This window comes from Giraffa tippelskirchi, chromosome 9 (genome assembly GCF_054371585.1).
Source record: "Giraffa tippelskirchi isolate mGirTip1 chromosome 9, T2T-mGirTip1v1.2.pri, whole genome shotgun sequence".
NCBI lineage: Eukaryota > Metazoa > Chordata > Mammalia > Artiodactyla > Giraffidae > Giraffa > Giraffa tippelskirchi.
In genome coordinates, this window is record NC_137283.1 from 41,504,462 (window position 1) to 41,519,421 (window position 14,960).

Sequence of the window (14,960 nt, forward strand, 5' to 3'; positions counted from 1 at the left end):
CCCACAAGAGGCCAATTAACAAAAAGTCACCCCATCTAGGAAAGACTGGAGGAAGTTCAAAGAATGAAGACCTAAATCATGTGCTCTGAGTATCACCCCTTTCTGCCTTTGGCAGTCACTGGGGGGGCGGAGAGCATTTACACAAAGTAGTCTTGCTTTGTGTGCATCCCAGGGTTGAAGGGATATTCATTCCTAAAGAGTTTGGTGGCCTCCACTGCAGGTGTCTGACTCATCTGCTAGAACGGTCCTTGGTGTTCTCTTCCGGCTTTTCTCATTCCCACCCTCTAAACGTGGTCTCTTTTCCCCAGCTCATTACTCCAGTAGGACGGCAACCTCTGCCCAACCTAACCAACCAGAAAAAAGTCCTGTGGGCTAAAACAGATCCTTAAAGCTACAACTGGGACTTCTCTGTAAATTAGGACATAAACTTTCTAGCTGCATCTCTTTCTCTCCTGAAGGAGAAAAACACTCCGAAGTCAACAGTGTCAAACGCTGACAAGTATCTCCACCCTTGAGACATAAAAGGGCTCCAGGTCTCGGGCACAATGTTTATAGATAAGCAAACGTTTATCGAAAAGAATAAAGGTGCAGCTGTTTATAGAGTGGGAGACAGATGTGACCTTCTGCTGTAATGGTCTTCACGCCCTTCTCTGTTGCTGTGTAAAGTCAAATCATTAGAAGGAGGCCATGCATGGGGCCAGGCCACCGAGGTCTGTGAACTTTGTGGTCCGCTCGCATTACATCACAAAGAACATCAGTGAGGATAGTGCTCAGCGACAGTGCAGAGCGAGCAGTCTGAGTTCAGCAGACTTCAGTCTGATCCCTGCTCCTATGTGGCATTGGTAACAGGGCCAACAATACTTAGTTTTAAGGGTGAAATGAAGGACTGCTCCTAAGGTTTCTAACCCCTTTTCCTGGTGTAAGAACCTAAGTAATCAAAGGAAGATCTAAATGTCACTCAGACTTGAAAATTAAAGGGTCTAGCCATTCTCTGGCCCAAAGGTTTTGCATAATGCCTTCCTTTTATTGCAGATGTTCCTAGCTTCAAAAGACAAGCTATTTCCTCCTCCTCATCAAAGTTCTGAATCTTTCCAAAACACAACTGGAGGTACTTTGAATCCTGGGACATTAGAGTCAAGTCTCTAATATCAAGAGCATGGGAGCCTCTCTCCTCCAGGGGAGAAGGGAGAAGGGAGGAGGAAGAACCAGCAGAAGGAAAAACTGTAATGTTTTACTTATGGACATTTTTTGGGTCAAAGTGTAATTTTTCTGAACTGGGCTTAGGCTAGGACATGGCCTAAGACCCAGTAGCATGATGGATACTTTGACTGCCAATACGATTCCTTTAAACCACTTAGAGACAAAGTGTCCCTGGATCTCTAGATATTATCACAAGGTCCTGATTGCTTAAAGAAAAATTTTTTTTTTTCTAAACAGAAAAAAGAAAAAATGGGCCAGGACGCCTCAGTCGGGGTTTAACAATCAGCAGCTGTTACTGTCTGTGCTAACAACTACATGCTCTAGAGAAGGTAGCTTCCTTACCATGACAGTGAAGGGACTGTTGGGAATATCGACGCCACCAAAGCGCACATAGATGACGTAGGTGCCCGGCTTGGCAGCTGTGTAGAAGATGTCATAGGTGCCGTCCTCATTCTCGATGACATCGGCCTCAGCCTCAGTGCCGTCTGGGGTCAAAACTGTGCAGGTCACTTTGCCCTTCCCGGCAGTCTTGGCATCAACCACAAAGCCCACTTCCTCGCCGGTTTTCACTGTAGAGGCAATTCCAGGCCCTGGAGGAAAGTTTAGGAGGAAAATATGGGAGCTTCAACCACGAACATCTGCCCTAGAGGCCCAAGAACAAACTGCACACGTTTGTCCTATCTGTGAACGTCAGACCTTCAGCTGCTGCTGTGCAGAGGGATGGCCCAGAGATGCCCCAGGGAAGATGTTTCTCCAGGGAGCATTCTATCCATCACTTATTAACTAAATAAGGAGCATCTGTGAGTTCCTAGTGACAACCATATGTTAAACCTGCTTTGCTGGCATTCAAGGGTATGGGGATGAAGGTTGACTTTCATCAGCAAACACATACTGGGCATTTAAGTGCCAGATACATAGAAAGGGGAGCACACCACAGTCTCAGTTCTCAAGATGCTCAAAATCTAACTGGGCAGATGGAGGCAGGCTGGACACTAAGAATGACAGCTCAGTCTGCAGTGGAAACACCGAGGGAGGACTAAGTCACACAAAAATAATAATAATAACCAGGAATTCCCTAGTAGTCCAGTGTTAGGATTCCTCACTTTCACTGCCCGGGACATAGTTCCTTGTTTGGGGAACTAAGACCCCAAGAGCCGAGTGGTGCAACAACAAAAAGCAGTCAATGTTTGTTCTTCAGAGAAGCATCCTACAGCACATCTAGGTGAAAGTTCAAAGATACATCCCAGGGTTGCCCCATTGACAGAGGCATTCCTGAGAAAGGAGAATTCTGAAGGATGGGCACTCTAGGCTAAGGAAGACTCACAACCTTTGCCTCCAAATGATGACCAGTGTCTGCCTCCCCCCCATCTGTGGCACCCCTTTACTGATGATCCACAGATCAGAGAGTGTAAAAACTATGAACTAAAAGCACACTGGAAAAAGAAACCAAAGTGTGTGGAAGCAGCAGGGAGTGATAAGAACATGGAGACAGTGAGCAGTAGAGGGAAGATGACAGTCTGGCCCTGAACGACAGACTAAGAGGAGGGGCCAAGTGAGACTCCAGGCTGAGCAGTCTCCTGCCTCAGCTGGGGGAGGCAGAAGAGCCTGGAAAGCCAGGAGGAAGTCCCCACCTCTTGAGAGGCCCTTAAACAGCAAGGAGATCAAACAAAGCAATCCTAAGGGAAATCAGTCCCGAATATTCATTGGAAGGACTGATGCTAAAGCCGAAGCTCCAATACTTTGGCCACCTGATGCGAAGGGCAAACTCAATGGAAAAGACCCTGATGCTGGGAAAGACTGAGGGAAAGAGGAGAAGGGGGTGACAGAGGATGAGATGGTTGGATGGCATCACCAACTCAAAAGACATGAGTTTGAGCAAGCTCCAGGAGATAGTGAAGGACAGAGAAGCCTGGCGTCTGCAGTCCATGGGGTCGAAAAGAGTCAGACACAACTTAGCAACTGAACAACAACAACAGATTACCAAAAGGCAACCAGCTGTCCCTGGAACAGCACAGACCTAAGAGGGGGCAGACTGGCCAGTGTTACAGAATTTCTCAATTTTGTGGTGAGTGCTGAGCCAATATGAACAATTTGTAACCTTGCCAAAGGTTTGGCTTTTACAACCTAAAAGCAAAAAGCATTTCTCCATTCAGAATAAGATGAGAGAAACAGGAAACATCCAGGGTAGACCTCTGTTAAAGTTTTATTTAAAGAGAAGCAAATCTGTTTCCTTTCAGAGATGGGGATTTATGGTTTGAAATCTGCTTGAAGCAGCATCAGAGTTGCCCATGATATTCAAATGGTTGTGTCTTAGAAATGGAAGGAACTATGATGCTCAAATATTCCTAGAAAATTCCCGAGACACTCAAACATAAGTCCTGAGTATTGAGGAAAAACCTAGGTCCTCTAACGGGTTTCTCTAGTGCTGGCCTAAAATGCTCTTGAGTAAATCTCTAAAACTAAACCATCTACTCATGAAAGGCATACACTTGATGTTTTTTATGGGAGCTGCCATCACAGCTTAAATCTCAACAAATCACCCACTTTGCAAGTAATTACAATAGTTTCCACGTGCCAGGCACTGTGCTAATCACTTCTTACGTCTGACCTCATCTGATCTCTCTATAATAGCCCTGTGAAAGTCTCTGATCCTTGGAAGAACTTCATAAACTTAAATGTTTTCCAGAAAGGCCTTCCGTCTAAGTCTGACTGAGGCTGAGAGAAGCTGAGCATCTTGCCCTGATCACACAGTGATGAGATGGCATGCGCTGGCTTTGTGATGCCAAAGTCCCTGAGCTGCACTCACCTGTGGCCAGGCACTTGCTGGCATCACCCGTCTGTGTGGCCCGGATGCGGTAGGGAGACAATGGGATGTCATCCCCGCCGTAGGTGACCCCAATCATATACCGTCCAGTCTTGTCCGGGATGTAAGTGACGGCATACGTGCCATCTTTATTATCGTGGACAATGGCTCTTTTGGGTTTCCCCTCTTGGTCCTGTGGATCACAGAGAAATGCTATTTAGGATGTTTTCATCTAACCATTCAAGAAAAACCTTGACACATTTTGCTCATTAATTAATATGGGGAAAGAATTTCTGGTTTAACACATTTTGGGAGTGGTGGGAAGCAGAGGGTCACAGATCTCTTGAACACTGTGATGGACGTGGCTAATTTTAGTGATTTTTCTGTCCAAGGAACAAATAGTTCTATTTCAAAATCCACTGACATGTAGGGAGACGAGGCGGCAAAGGCTCCTGCATGCACACCGTCACCTTTACTCCCCCTTCTCTTTACTAACAGGATCCTAATTCTTAGCTAGGCGTGCTGTCCCCAGAACATGAGATACCACTTCCTAGTATCCTTGGCCACTAGGTACATCCATGTGACTCGTGACAAACTTCCAGCACATGAGAAGAGGATGGAAGTCTTAGGAGGGACTTCTAATTGGGCTGCTTAAGAGAGCTGATTGAGTTGGAAGGTCCCTTCTGCCTCTCTTCCTCCTTCTCGCTTGCCAAGTAGGTTGGATGGCCAGCACACCGGCAGCCTCAAGGTTCATGAGGAGAACTCAGGGACAGAAGCCACACGCTAGAACAGAGGAGCAGAGAGGTGGAGCCTGCTTCCTTCCTAAGTCACACAGCACCCAGAGACCTTACCCGGCCTCCAAGCCTCTCTAATGAGAGGGAACTACGAATGTGTTTAGCCACTCTTATTTAGGGGTTTACTGTGATATACAGCAGAACTTAGTCCTAACTAATCCAATCAGTAATTTTCAACATTCAAACATTTAAAATGTAGGACCAGTTATAATAGGGAGCAAAATACATGAGATTCACCAAAAAGTGGTACCTGGAGTTAAACCCTTAGATTTCTCAGGTGAGCATGTTTATTCCCCTGCACAATTACTGACTCTCCAGTGGGAAAATCTGACAAACATTTTCGTGAGATCAGGAACTGGTTGTTAAAATCTGATTCTTATCCCTGACTGAGAAATTAGATCTTACTAATGCAGTTTGGCTCCAGAAAAATCACTCAAAATTACCGTTATCTGAACAGCAAGCAGGCCTTCCCCAGCATCTCTGGCATCAATTGCAAACTCCACAGGCAGACTGGCAGGCACACCGTAGGTACTGAGGCCAGGGCCGCTGGCGGTCACTTTGCTGGCATCGTATGTGGGAAGGACCTTGACCTTAAAGGGACTTGACAGACATATGCATATCCCAAGTCAGTACGGATACACTTCAGTCCAGCTACATCTGACCTCTCTCACACAAAGAGACTGGGATCGAGTGGGGGGATTTCTACAGAATTTAGGACTCAAGAGCCTTAAATCCAGAGAAACTTACAACCATGTAACCATCATATAGCAATCAGCTTTCCCTTACTGAATTCCATGGGATACCAACTAATACCCATAATAGTTTGGGAAACATGGGGTTAAACACATGTAACCCACTTTTGTTTTGCTAACACAATGGTCACCAAAATGGAAAGGAAAAATATTAAAACTGATGCTTTCAGTATTATCCCATCCTCTTATATTCTGTATTTTAGTGTGTTTTAAATGATGCAGAATCTATTAATCAAGTATTAATAATACTACATAAATGTAACTTACGATTTATACATTTCCATGAGGATAGACCTTTACGTAAAATATGTATATTAGGAGTATAGGTGAAACTTCAACTTTTAAGTATGCTAAAAAAATTCTTTGTAGATGTTGTGAGAGATAAAGAGCTTACATAACATTCTTTGTATTAATATGAACAAGGAACAAGGTTTTTATCCAACATCTCTTGAGAATGCTACTGTCAACCAAATTCTCAATTAGTAAAAAAGTAAAACAATCTTTGCCCTGATTAGAAAACAAGTTGCATAGTCACCAGAAAGAAGACTTTGATGAACTAATACACTTAATTTCAGCTCATCTTTACGTTAAAGGTGGCTTAAAGGAACAAATGTAAGGGGGCACCAAGAGAGAAGGAGACACAAACACCGTGGCTAGTGCATTTTAACACTTGTGTAGGGCATGCAGGTTTTCAGAGATGCTGACTGGATGGATGAGATGGATGGATACTTGGATGGTTGGATGGGTGGATGGATACTTGGATAGATGGATGGATGGACGGATACATGGATAGACAAATGAATGGGTAGATGGATATATGGGTAGATAAACAGATGGATACATGGATAGGTGGATGATGGATGGATAGATAGATGGATACATGGATAGATGAATGGACAGAAGGATAGCTAGATGGATAGATACATGGGTAGATGAACAGATGGATAGGCCACCAGACCAGAGCTGATCATGAGAGAAGTGGTTTTGAGATTGACTTGGACCCCTTCTCTAAGGGTCAGGAGCTTACCTACGAGGGATCTCTTCATCAGCGTATTTAACAGAGACCATGTAAGGTCCCTCCTGGGATGGGGTGTAGGTCACTGTATGTGTGCCATCACCATTGTCCACCACGTTCACTGGTTCCACCAGGCCTAAAAACGGATGAGAGGGCTGTTGAACTGCCTGCTCTGCCCTTCACTCCACCCTGGGCTGAGTTCAACAAATATTACATTCATCCCTGAGAGCTATGGGTTTCCACTGATGAGTAACACAAAGGCAAGCAGGCCATAATCAGAGGTCTAAGAAATCACAGGAGACAGGATGGCCAATTCATGGTTGCACAAATGCAACCATGACCCTAAGAGACACCTTTAGCTTTTTGTTGGCTCAAGTACACTCAGTCAGACCGAGAGTATAATTAAGGAGACTGCCTGCACTTGTTGCTGGAGAGCGCATGCTGCAGACATGCTATCCTTTCAAGCTGGTTAGGCATGCTTGGGATGTGGCAATTTCAGTCTACAGCCGAAAGAAGACCAAAGAATCCAGAACTCCGAACCGCAAAAGGTAACCAATGGGCCGGCCAGTCAAGACTTGTATCCACCTTTGAGCAAAAACCACTATGGCGCCAGCATGTTGGGTGTAGCATTCAGGGCAAGTGAGAGTACATTAAATCATACTCAAGGCATGCATTATGTTGATAGATTCTAGATCCCAGTTCTAATCAAGAGTCTCAAGAAAGGGTCAGCTGAAGGGGAGCCTAATCAAAGCATGCCATAGTCATGAAGTAGATGAGGCAGGCCCAAGGCAATTTCAGAGGCAAGGCCAGAAAGAGGCATTCAGGTTCCATATATCAGAGCAGCAGCCAGTGGGAAAATGCAAACCTGTCTCCATAAAGTCACCCTTCCGGTCACGTTTAAAGAACCCTGAAATGGCTTTCAAGGGGCTGCGCCTTGACCAGGAAATCCTCTGATCAGCTAAAATTAAAAGGCTGTTATTTTGGTGTCCTCTGTAATAGAGGTAGATGTCTAAATAAAGCTTTTCCCTCTTTCTTTCTTCCTCTTCCTCTCTCTCTCTCTCTCACACACACACCCACACACACACACGTGTGCAAAGGTCTTGAAGCTCAGCAAGTCAGTGGAATCAAATTCCAGCCCTATGACTTCATTTCCCCAAAACCACTTCTGCACTGAGCTTCAAAGGGCATAACCTCCTGCTGAACCCCATTAAGGAGAAAGTTCCTCTTCAAAGTAGGAAGCCCTTATTCACCACTTCTGTGAAGCCAAGAACACATCATTGAGGGAAAATCCAGATAACTCAAGAGATGAGACAGAGAACGGCACATTTTTATATGCTGGGAGAGGAAGTGCAATCACCTACCAAAAAAGGTAAATTTCAACACACATCCGCACTTATCCCAAAAGGGCCTGCTGGCCACACCCAACCCAAATTGCTTTCCAGTCTGCAAAAGGGCAGGTCAAACTGCCAAGGAAGCCCATTCCCCAAGAGACGCCTCTCTCGGGAGCTGGAACAACGGCAAGGCAGTGCGCCACGTGGGCCAAGTATTGGTCATTTCCAGAAATCTGGAATGTGATCCTACATGAGCACCAAGGCAACCTGAAGAGAGTTAATGCCTCCATATCCACCACTTGCCCAAATCCAGACCCACTCGCTCACCCACAAATGCCAAAACATACTTATGCATTTCCAGTAATTTCATATGGGAAAGCCCAAATACTGCTTGCTTCACATCACTACTTCAGAAAAAATATATACATAAAATTTTAAAAAGACATTTAGGGTTACATTATTAAATGAGGGGAAAGATAGGCTGCTAGAAAAATAACAGGCCTGCCTACTTTTTAAGCATGAACTTCCACTGTTTAGCTAGCACATGGAGCAATAGAGTAATTTAAGAAATTTAAGTTCATGACTAAACTCATAAGCAAACAGCCTGCTCTGGATCAGGCTGCCCCTGTCCTGGGCAGGAGAGCATTGGCAGGAAGGAAGGGTGTGTACCTACCTCGTGGACCCATGACCCTCACTTCCAGAGGGGCCAAGCCGGCCTTGCTGCTGTCCACTGTGAAGGACTGCAAGACACGAGCTCGGACACCGGAGCCCAGCCCGGGGCCAACGATCTTGACCTTGCTGGGGTCCACAACGTCCTTCACAGGAACCCGGAAGGGGCTGCCTAGAAAAGAGGTCACGGGATTCTAAGTACAACCCTCTTAGTGACTGGAGAGCTTGTGTGCACCCAGAATCACCCTGTTGCCCCACTTAGGCTCTCACTGTATCAGCTCCTTCTGATTACATATATCATCATATGTAACACAGACTGGAGATGTGTACAAGGTATCAGTAGACTCTGAAGGTAATGAATCCGGACTTGTGCTACAACTAAGGTCTGGCGCAGCCAAATAAATAAGGAAAAATAATTTTTTTATATATATATAAAAAAAAGACTATTGAAACTTGCAAAAGGCAGGGAGGTTGAGATTTGAGTAAAACACTAAATACAGAAACAAGGGCTGGGGTAGAACCCTTTAGGGATTCCTCTACCAAGGAAGACCAAGAAAGACCTCCCCAGAGGTCAGCCAGAGACAGGAGCCACAGTGTCCCCAGCACCACACCTCAGGCTGTCAAATCCATCACCAAGGAGCAACATTCACCTCTTACAGGAGACCTCATGGTCCCCGAGATGCCTGGCAAAGTTAATGATGTTAACTGCCATGTAAGTTGAGGTTTCTCTGCTTTGCACTATACAACATTTGTACTTTATAGAACCAAGGGTGGTAAATAACAAAGACCACACAAAGAACCAAGGCTTTGGCTTTTTTTTTTTTTTTAATAATAATAGCCAGGCTTCAGTGGCATCTGGTTTTTCGGCTAAGTGAAGTAAATGGCTGACCCTGGCAAAGACAAGCACCATGCTCCATGCTGGAAACAAAAAGGAGTTTTATTTTAAATACAGCTGAGGAATTCAATGCGATGGCAATGAACAAACTTGAAAGCCAATCACCAAGACAGCCTCCCATGGAAGTGGTCTGAACTTAGCAGGAGAGTAGCCAAGAACCAACAAGGTAACTTAGGATCTAGAGTGGTGGATACCAAGCAATCTATGCCACTCTCCTGCTCTGTGATCCAGGCAGACATGACCAATCAATCACAACAGCCTTTCTTCCTGATGCACTCATTCTAGTCAATCCAGTGGTTGAAACAGTCACCACCAACAGACCACAGCTGGCCCATCAGAGGAAACCAATATGCCATTGTGGGTAAGACAGATACCTTGTTTGTGTCATGCCAGGAAAAACCATGCTAATATTTAACCAACCGGAATTCCTATGAAAGTAAATTAGAACCAGGGTGTTGAATGTTTCATGGCAGAAACTCTACATTCTCTTCACTGTGAAGCCTGACACTAAGACAACCAACCAATGCTTTATTGAATGATTCTGTCTGGGAAAATCCTGGGGTCTAGAAGTTGGCATTTGGCTCTGGGAGGCAACAGAGCCTGAAAAATTTAAATTAAAACAAAAAAGAGGCACCATCTACGTCCGATGAGAAAATTCCAATCGGGACTCTTGCTGTTGTTATGCTCCAACTCGGCCATTTAATTCTAGCTCATGAGTCAGCCACAGGGGCCCAACCTCTCACCCGATTCTGCAAGGGGAATTCCAAAGCTGATGGCATCCAGCAGACCTTCTCAATAAAGTCAAAATAGTTCTGTTGCCATCAAAACCAGGAGATGCTCATCCCCACTGCTGTCTCCCAGTGGGAGTCACCAGGTCATCCCCCTGGTGACAGCCATCCATCCATTCTCAAAGCTCTACTCTCCCATCCCAAGAACTGCACACTCGCGAAGCTCCAGAAAGTCCCCTTGGCTCTGTATTGTCTCAAGCCCAGCTCTCTTTGTAAACACTAGACAAGAAGCTCACAAATGGCAGGAGCTTTGTCTTCTCCATGGCTGAATTCTTCTTGGCAAGTGATTATAGAAATTAAAAAATCTATGTTGAAAAGAGCTGTAAGAGCAAGTATGAGGAGAAATGTCATTATAAATGAACTAAGGCTTCAACCATGGCATCACCGACTTGATGCACATGAGTTTGAGCAAGCTCTGGGGTTGGCGATGGACAGGGAAGCTTGGCATGCTTCAGTCCATAGGGTTGCAAAGAGTCAGACACAACTGAGCGACTGAACTGAATTGAAGCCTTCAACAAACATCTGAGTAGAATGAATTTGAGTTGAATGTCAATACTTTCCAATCAGTATGAAAAAGGAGGAGAGATTATGGGTGTGTGTGCATGTTTGCATACAATAACTGGCAAGTAGTCAGTGGACATTCCACTTTCCTGAAAGCCATTCCAGAAATCCAAATGTAGGGCCGTCAGCCTGCCCCTTCCTTGCAGTTTTGTCCTGGCTTATGGCCTTCAGAACAAATGACCCACTCAAGGTTTCTCCAGCTCTCACCATACCTGAGACAACGTGTGCTAAGTCATTCAGTAGTGTCCAACTCTTTGCGACACTATGGATGGTAGCCTACCAGGTTCCTCTGTCCGTGGGATTCTCCAGGCAAGAATACTGGAGTGGGTTGCCATGCCCTCTTCCACAGGATCTTCCCGGCCTAGGGATTGAACCTGCATCTCTAATTTCTCCTGCATTGACAGGTGGGTTCTTTACCACTAGAGCCACCTGAGATAAGCTGACTAAGAGCAACCCTGGAGTCCATAGTCTTGTGTCCACACCATACACACCCACCTACCCTTCTGAATGGGTGCTGGGTGGCAACCACTTCATTAAATAAACAGAACTAGAATCTATGAAGATTCCTTGGCTGGAGCATCAAAGTTAGAGAGCTCTTCACTATATAAATCATTTTTTTAAATGTCTGAATCATTTATAGCAGTGGTTCTCAACTACAGGTAATGTTGTCCCCTAGCGGGTTTACAACAACATCTGGAGACATTTTTGGTTGTCACAATATGAAATAAAGAAATACCATGTAATGAACAGGAAATTATTATTAAATTATTCCTATTTTTCACATAAGTGTCCATATTACATCATTAAATAGAAATTGATGTATAAAAATTTGAGTTTGTGTGTCTTTATCAGCTACCAGGACTGTCAATGGAAGAAAGAAAACAAGACATGTATAAGATGAGTAAGAACTAACCACAAAATAAACTGGAAATTTTCAACTTTGTAAAGAATCAGCTTTTCTTTAAGATCTAGGTCTTTCAACATGTGAACAACCCTGTTTTCAGTCAAAATTCTAAGCCAATGTTTTTTGCCCTATTACTGGTCCTCTTGGGAATTGAAATATTCTTAGAAATCAGCCTGAAGGAAAATTCTCCCTTTGCAGCTGATATTTGCAAATATCAGACATTTTTTCCTATTCAGAGAGATAAGCTAAATCAAACCTGCTTTCATGCAAAAATCAGTTCTCCTTTGGGTTCCCCTCAGAAGGACAGCTTACCAGGGATGTGGGCACCTCCGTATGTGATATTCACGTCGTAATCTCCCGGAGCAAAGGGAACGTACTCTGCGCTGCAGCTGCCATCTTTGTTGTCTCTGCAGTTTATCTTTGACTCGGACGGTCCCTCCACAGTTATGCCGAGACCCCCAATTCCTGCCCCTCTGCGAAGTGTGAGAAAAAAGGCCAAGCTGTACTAGTGGTTCATGCCAGTCTGCTTACTGCCCAAATTCATGTAAATCCCTCTAGAAACTATCCCACCTAGCCAACTGGACTCAACTACTGTGATACCTCTCACGGTGTAATATGAATTTCTCAACAGTGTCATATAAATAAAAACAGTTTTCATCCCTCCTTTCCAACATTTACCCTTCATTTGTTTATCTTATCTAATTGCACTGGCTGGGAATGAAAGGACAGTTCAGGTATGTGACTTGTGACCAGCTTTAATAGGAATACTTCTAATATTTCACTTAACTATGACATCGGCTCTATATTTCTGAATTATCAAGTTAATGAGCTTCCATCTAGGCCTGCTTTGCTCAGCAGTTTTATGACAATTACCAAGAGCTTTTTGGTACTTTTAAAAGCATACCTGGTCTTTCTCTGTAATATAAGTCTCTGCAGAGGAAGATGCCTCACAAATCACAAATCAAAAGCCTCTCGAAAGTTGGGAAACCATAAGTAAGTAAGAACTTACTTACAAAACAGAAAGAGACTCACAGACTTGTAAAACGAACTTATGGTTGCTTGGGGGAAGGGATAGTTTGGCAAGATCAAGTACACACTGTTATATTTAAAATGGAAACCCAACAAGGACCTATTGTATAGCACACGGAACTCTGTTCAGTGTAATATGGAAGCGTGGATAGGAGGAGGTTTTTGAGAGAATGGGTTCATATATATGTATGGCTGAGTCCCTTCGCTGTTCACCTAAAACTATCACAACATTGTTAATCAGCTATACCCCAACACAAAAGAAAAAGTTCAAAAGGAAAAAAAAAAAAGTTGGGAAACCATGATACACCTATCAAACATTTTGAGAGCGCTTAAAATACCTAGGGCTACTCTCCTTTTACAGAGTCAACACACGAATCCCAGGCCCTTGCTTACCTGGTAACCACTGTGAAGACATTGGGCTTGTTGGTGAAAGCCTCCTTCAATCCAGGTCCTTGAGCCTGAACCCGAGAAGGCTGGCAGCCTTCGGTCACAGCGACTTTAAAGGGACTGTTTGGGACGGGCACGTCATCATAGGTTACCTCCACTACATGGAGGCCTGTTCAACACAACACAGAGAAATTTACTTGCACAAGAGCCACTTTGCAGGAAATGGCACTCTAGCATTCAAGTCTACGTGCTACCTCAAGCTACTCAGAAAGGACAGGTTAAACAAATAGCAATGCTGGTATGATTTGAGTTTAAAAATACAAACTGTTTATGCTTTTGTTCACTTGGCAATCCCATACCAACCCCATTTCCTAACACACACACAAGCCCTCTCCATGCAAATATCCCTAAGTCTATTTTCAATACAGTCATCTTAAACACACCATCTTGATTTGACAAAATATCCAGTCACTAATCAAAAGACAAAGAAAAGCCATAAAATTGACAACCATTCATGAAAAGAGACCAAAAATATCTATACCATAATGTCCAGGGATTATATATACAGGGAATGAGGACATATGGTGCTTTTATTTTTTTTTATGATTTTATGATTTATCAAAATGTTTAATAATTCCTAATATGAAGAAAGAAACTAGATTTCCCTAGAGGTAGAGTGGATATGAATCTGCCTGCTGATGCAGGGGGCTAGGGTTGATCTCTGGTCTGGGAAGATTCCACACGCCAAGGAGCAATTAAGCCCGTGTGCCACAACTACTGAGCCCGTCTGCTCCAACTCCTGAAGCCCACACGCCTCAAGCCCATGCTCCTCAACAATGAAGCCACAGCAATGAGAAGAGTAGCCCCTGCCCGCCACAATTAGAGAAAGCCCACGTAAAGAAAGCAACGAAGACCCAGGACAGCAAAAAAATAAATAAATTTTAAAAAGAAAGAATCATGTTAAGAAATTGCACAAATGAGCAACATGCCATGACATCACCCCATAACCTGCTCAGATGAGTCTGAGGCTAAAGTCAGCCCAACTGTTGTTACACAACAGAGCCAAAACGCCAGGCACCAAGCAGGCAGAGGGCTCTGTTGGGGAGGCAGGTTTCCACACTCCCCAGTCACTGTGCCCATACTTCTGCTGAGGCAGGCAAAGCACAGGGGGCAGGACTTAGCGCCAGTCACCGGGAGAGGCGGCCTAGCACAGCTCTAAGCAAGAATCATGTTCCAAGGAGAAGACAACTCACCTTTCTCGAAGGGCGTGTATTCCACCTGGTAGGTCCCATCAGCATTGTCTGTGACGAAACACTCCGTGGAGGCCCCAGAGGGGTTGGCAATGTGGGCCTTGATGTGGTCGCCTCCGACCTGCGTCAGGGGCCGCGAGTCCACTGTAAAATCGGTGGTGGCTTCACGAAACACATCTGAAGAACAATCACACAGGTAAGAATGTCGAATGGGACTTCCCTGGTGGTCCAGTGGCTAAGACTCCAAGCTCCCAATGCAGGGGCCCGGGTTCGACCCCTTGTCAAGGAACTAGATCCCTTGTGGCACAACTAAAGATCTCACATTCTGCATGCTGCAACTAAGACCCAGCACAGCCATACAAATAAATTTTTTAAAATATTTTTAAAATAGAATCAATATTTTGGACAGAGGCTGTCTCAGCAGTCCAGTGATTATGAGTCTGAGCTTCCTATTGTAAAGCAATTTATCCTCCAATTAAAAAATAAAAAAAAAAAAAGATTTCGAGTTCTCACAGTAGGAGGCTCAGGCTGGATCCCTGGTCAGGGAACTAAGATCCCACATGTGTGGTATGGCCAAAAAGA

The 14,960-nt window shown here is 44.5% G+C and overlaps 1 protein-coding gene across 14 annotated transcripts in view; it reads right to left on the minus strand.

Annotated features, from left to right (window-relative positions):
• Positions 1 to 14,960, minus strand: part of FLNB (filamin B) — a 138,908-nt gene that overhangs the window by 29,911 nt on the left and 94,037 nt on the right. For 12 of the 14 annotated variants that reach the window (XM_081524754.1, XM_081524753.1, XM_081524752.1 and 9 more), the window contains 8 exons: positions 14,382 to 14,555; positions 13,135 to 13,297; positions 12,025 to 12,185; positions 8,569 to 8,736; positions 6,577 to 6,700; positions 5,241 to 5,397; positions 4,007 to 4,196; positions 1,543 to 1,790 (listed from right to left, as the gene is read on the minus strand). In XM_081524754.1, coding sequence (XP_081380880.1) covers positions 1,543 to 1,790; positions 4,007 to 4,196; positions 5,241 to 5,397; positions 6,577 to 6,700; positions 8,569 to 8,736; positions 12,025 to 12,185; positions 13,135 to 13,297; positions 14,382 to 14,555 — 1,385 coding nt within the window. Of the gene's footprint in view, positions 1 to 1,542; positions 1,791 to 4,006; positions 4,197 to 5,240; positions 5,398 to 6,576; positions 6,701 to 7,429; positions 7,523 to 8,568; positions 8,737 to 12,024; positions 12,186 to 13,134; positions 13,298 to 14,381; positions 14,556 to 14,960 lie in introns of all 14 variants that reach the window. The other 2 variants (XM_081524749.1, XM_081524748.1) reach the window with 1 other exon arrangement.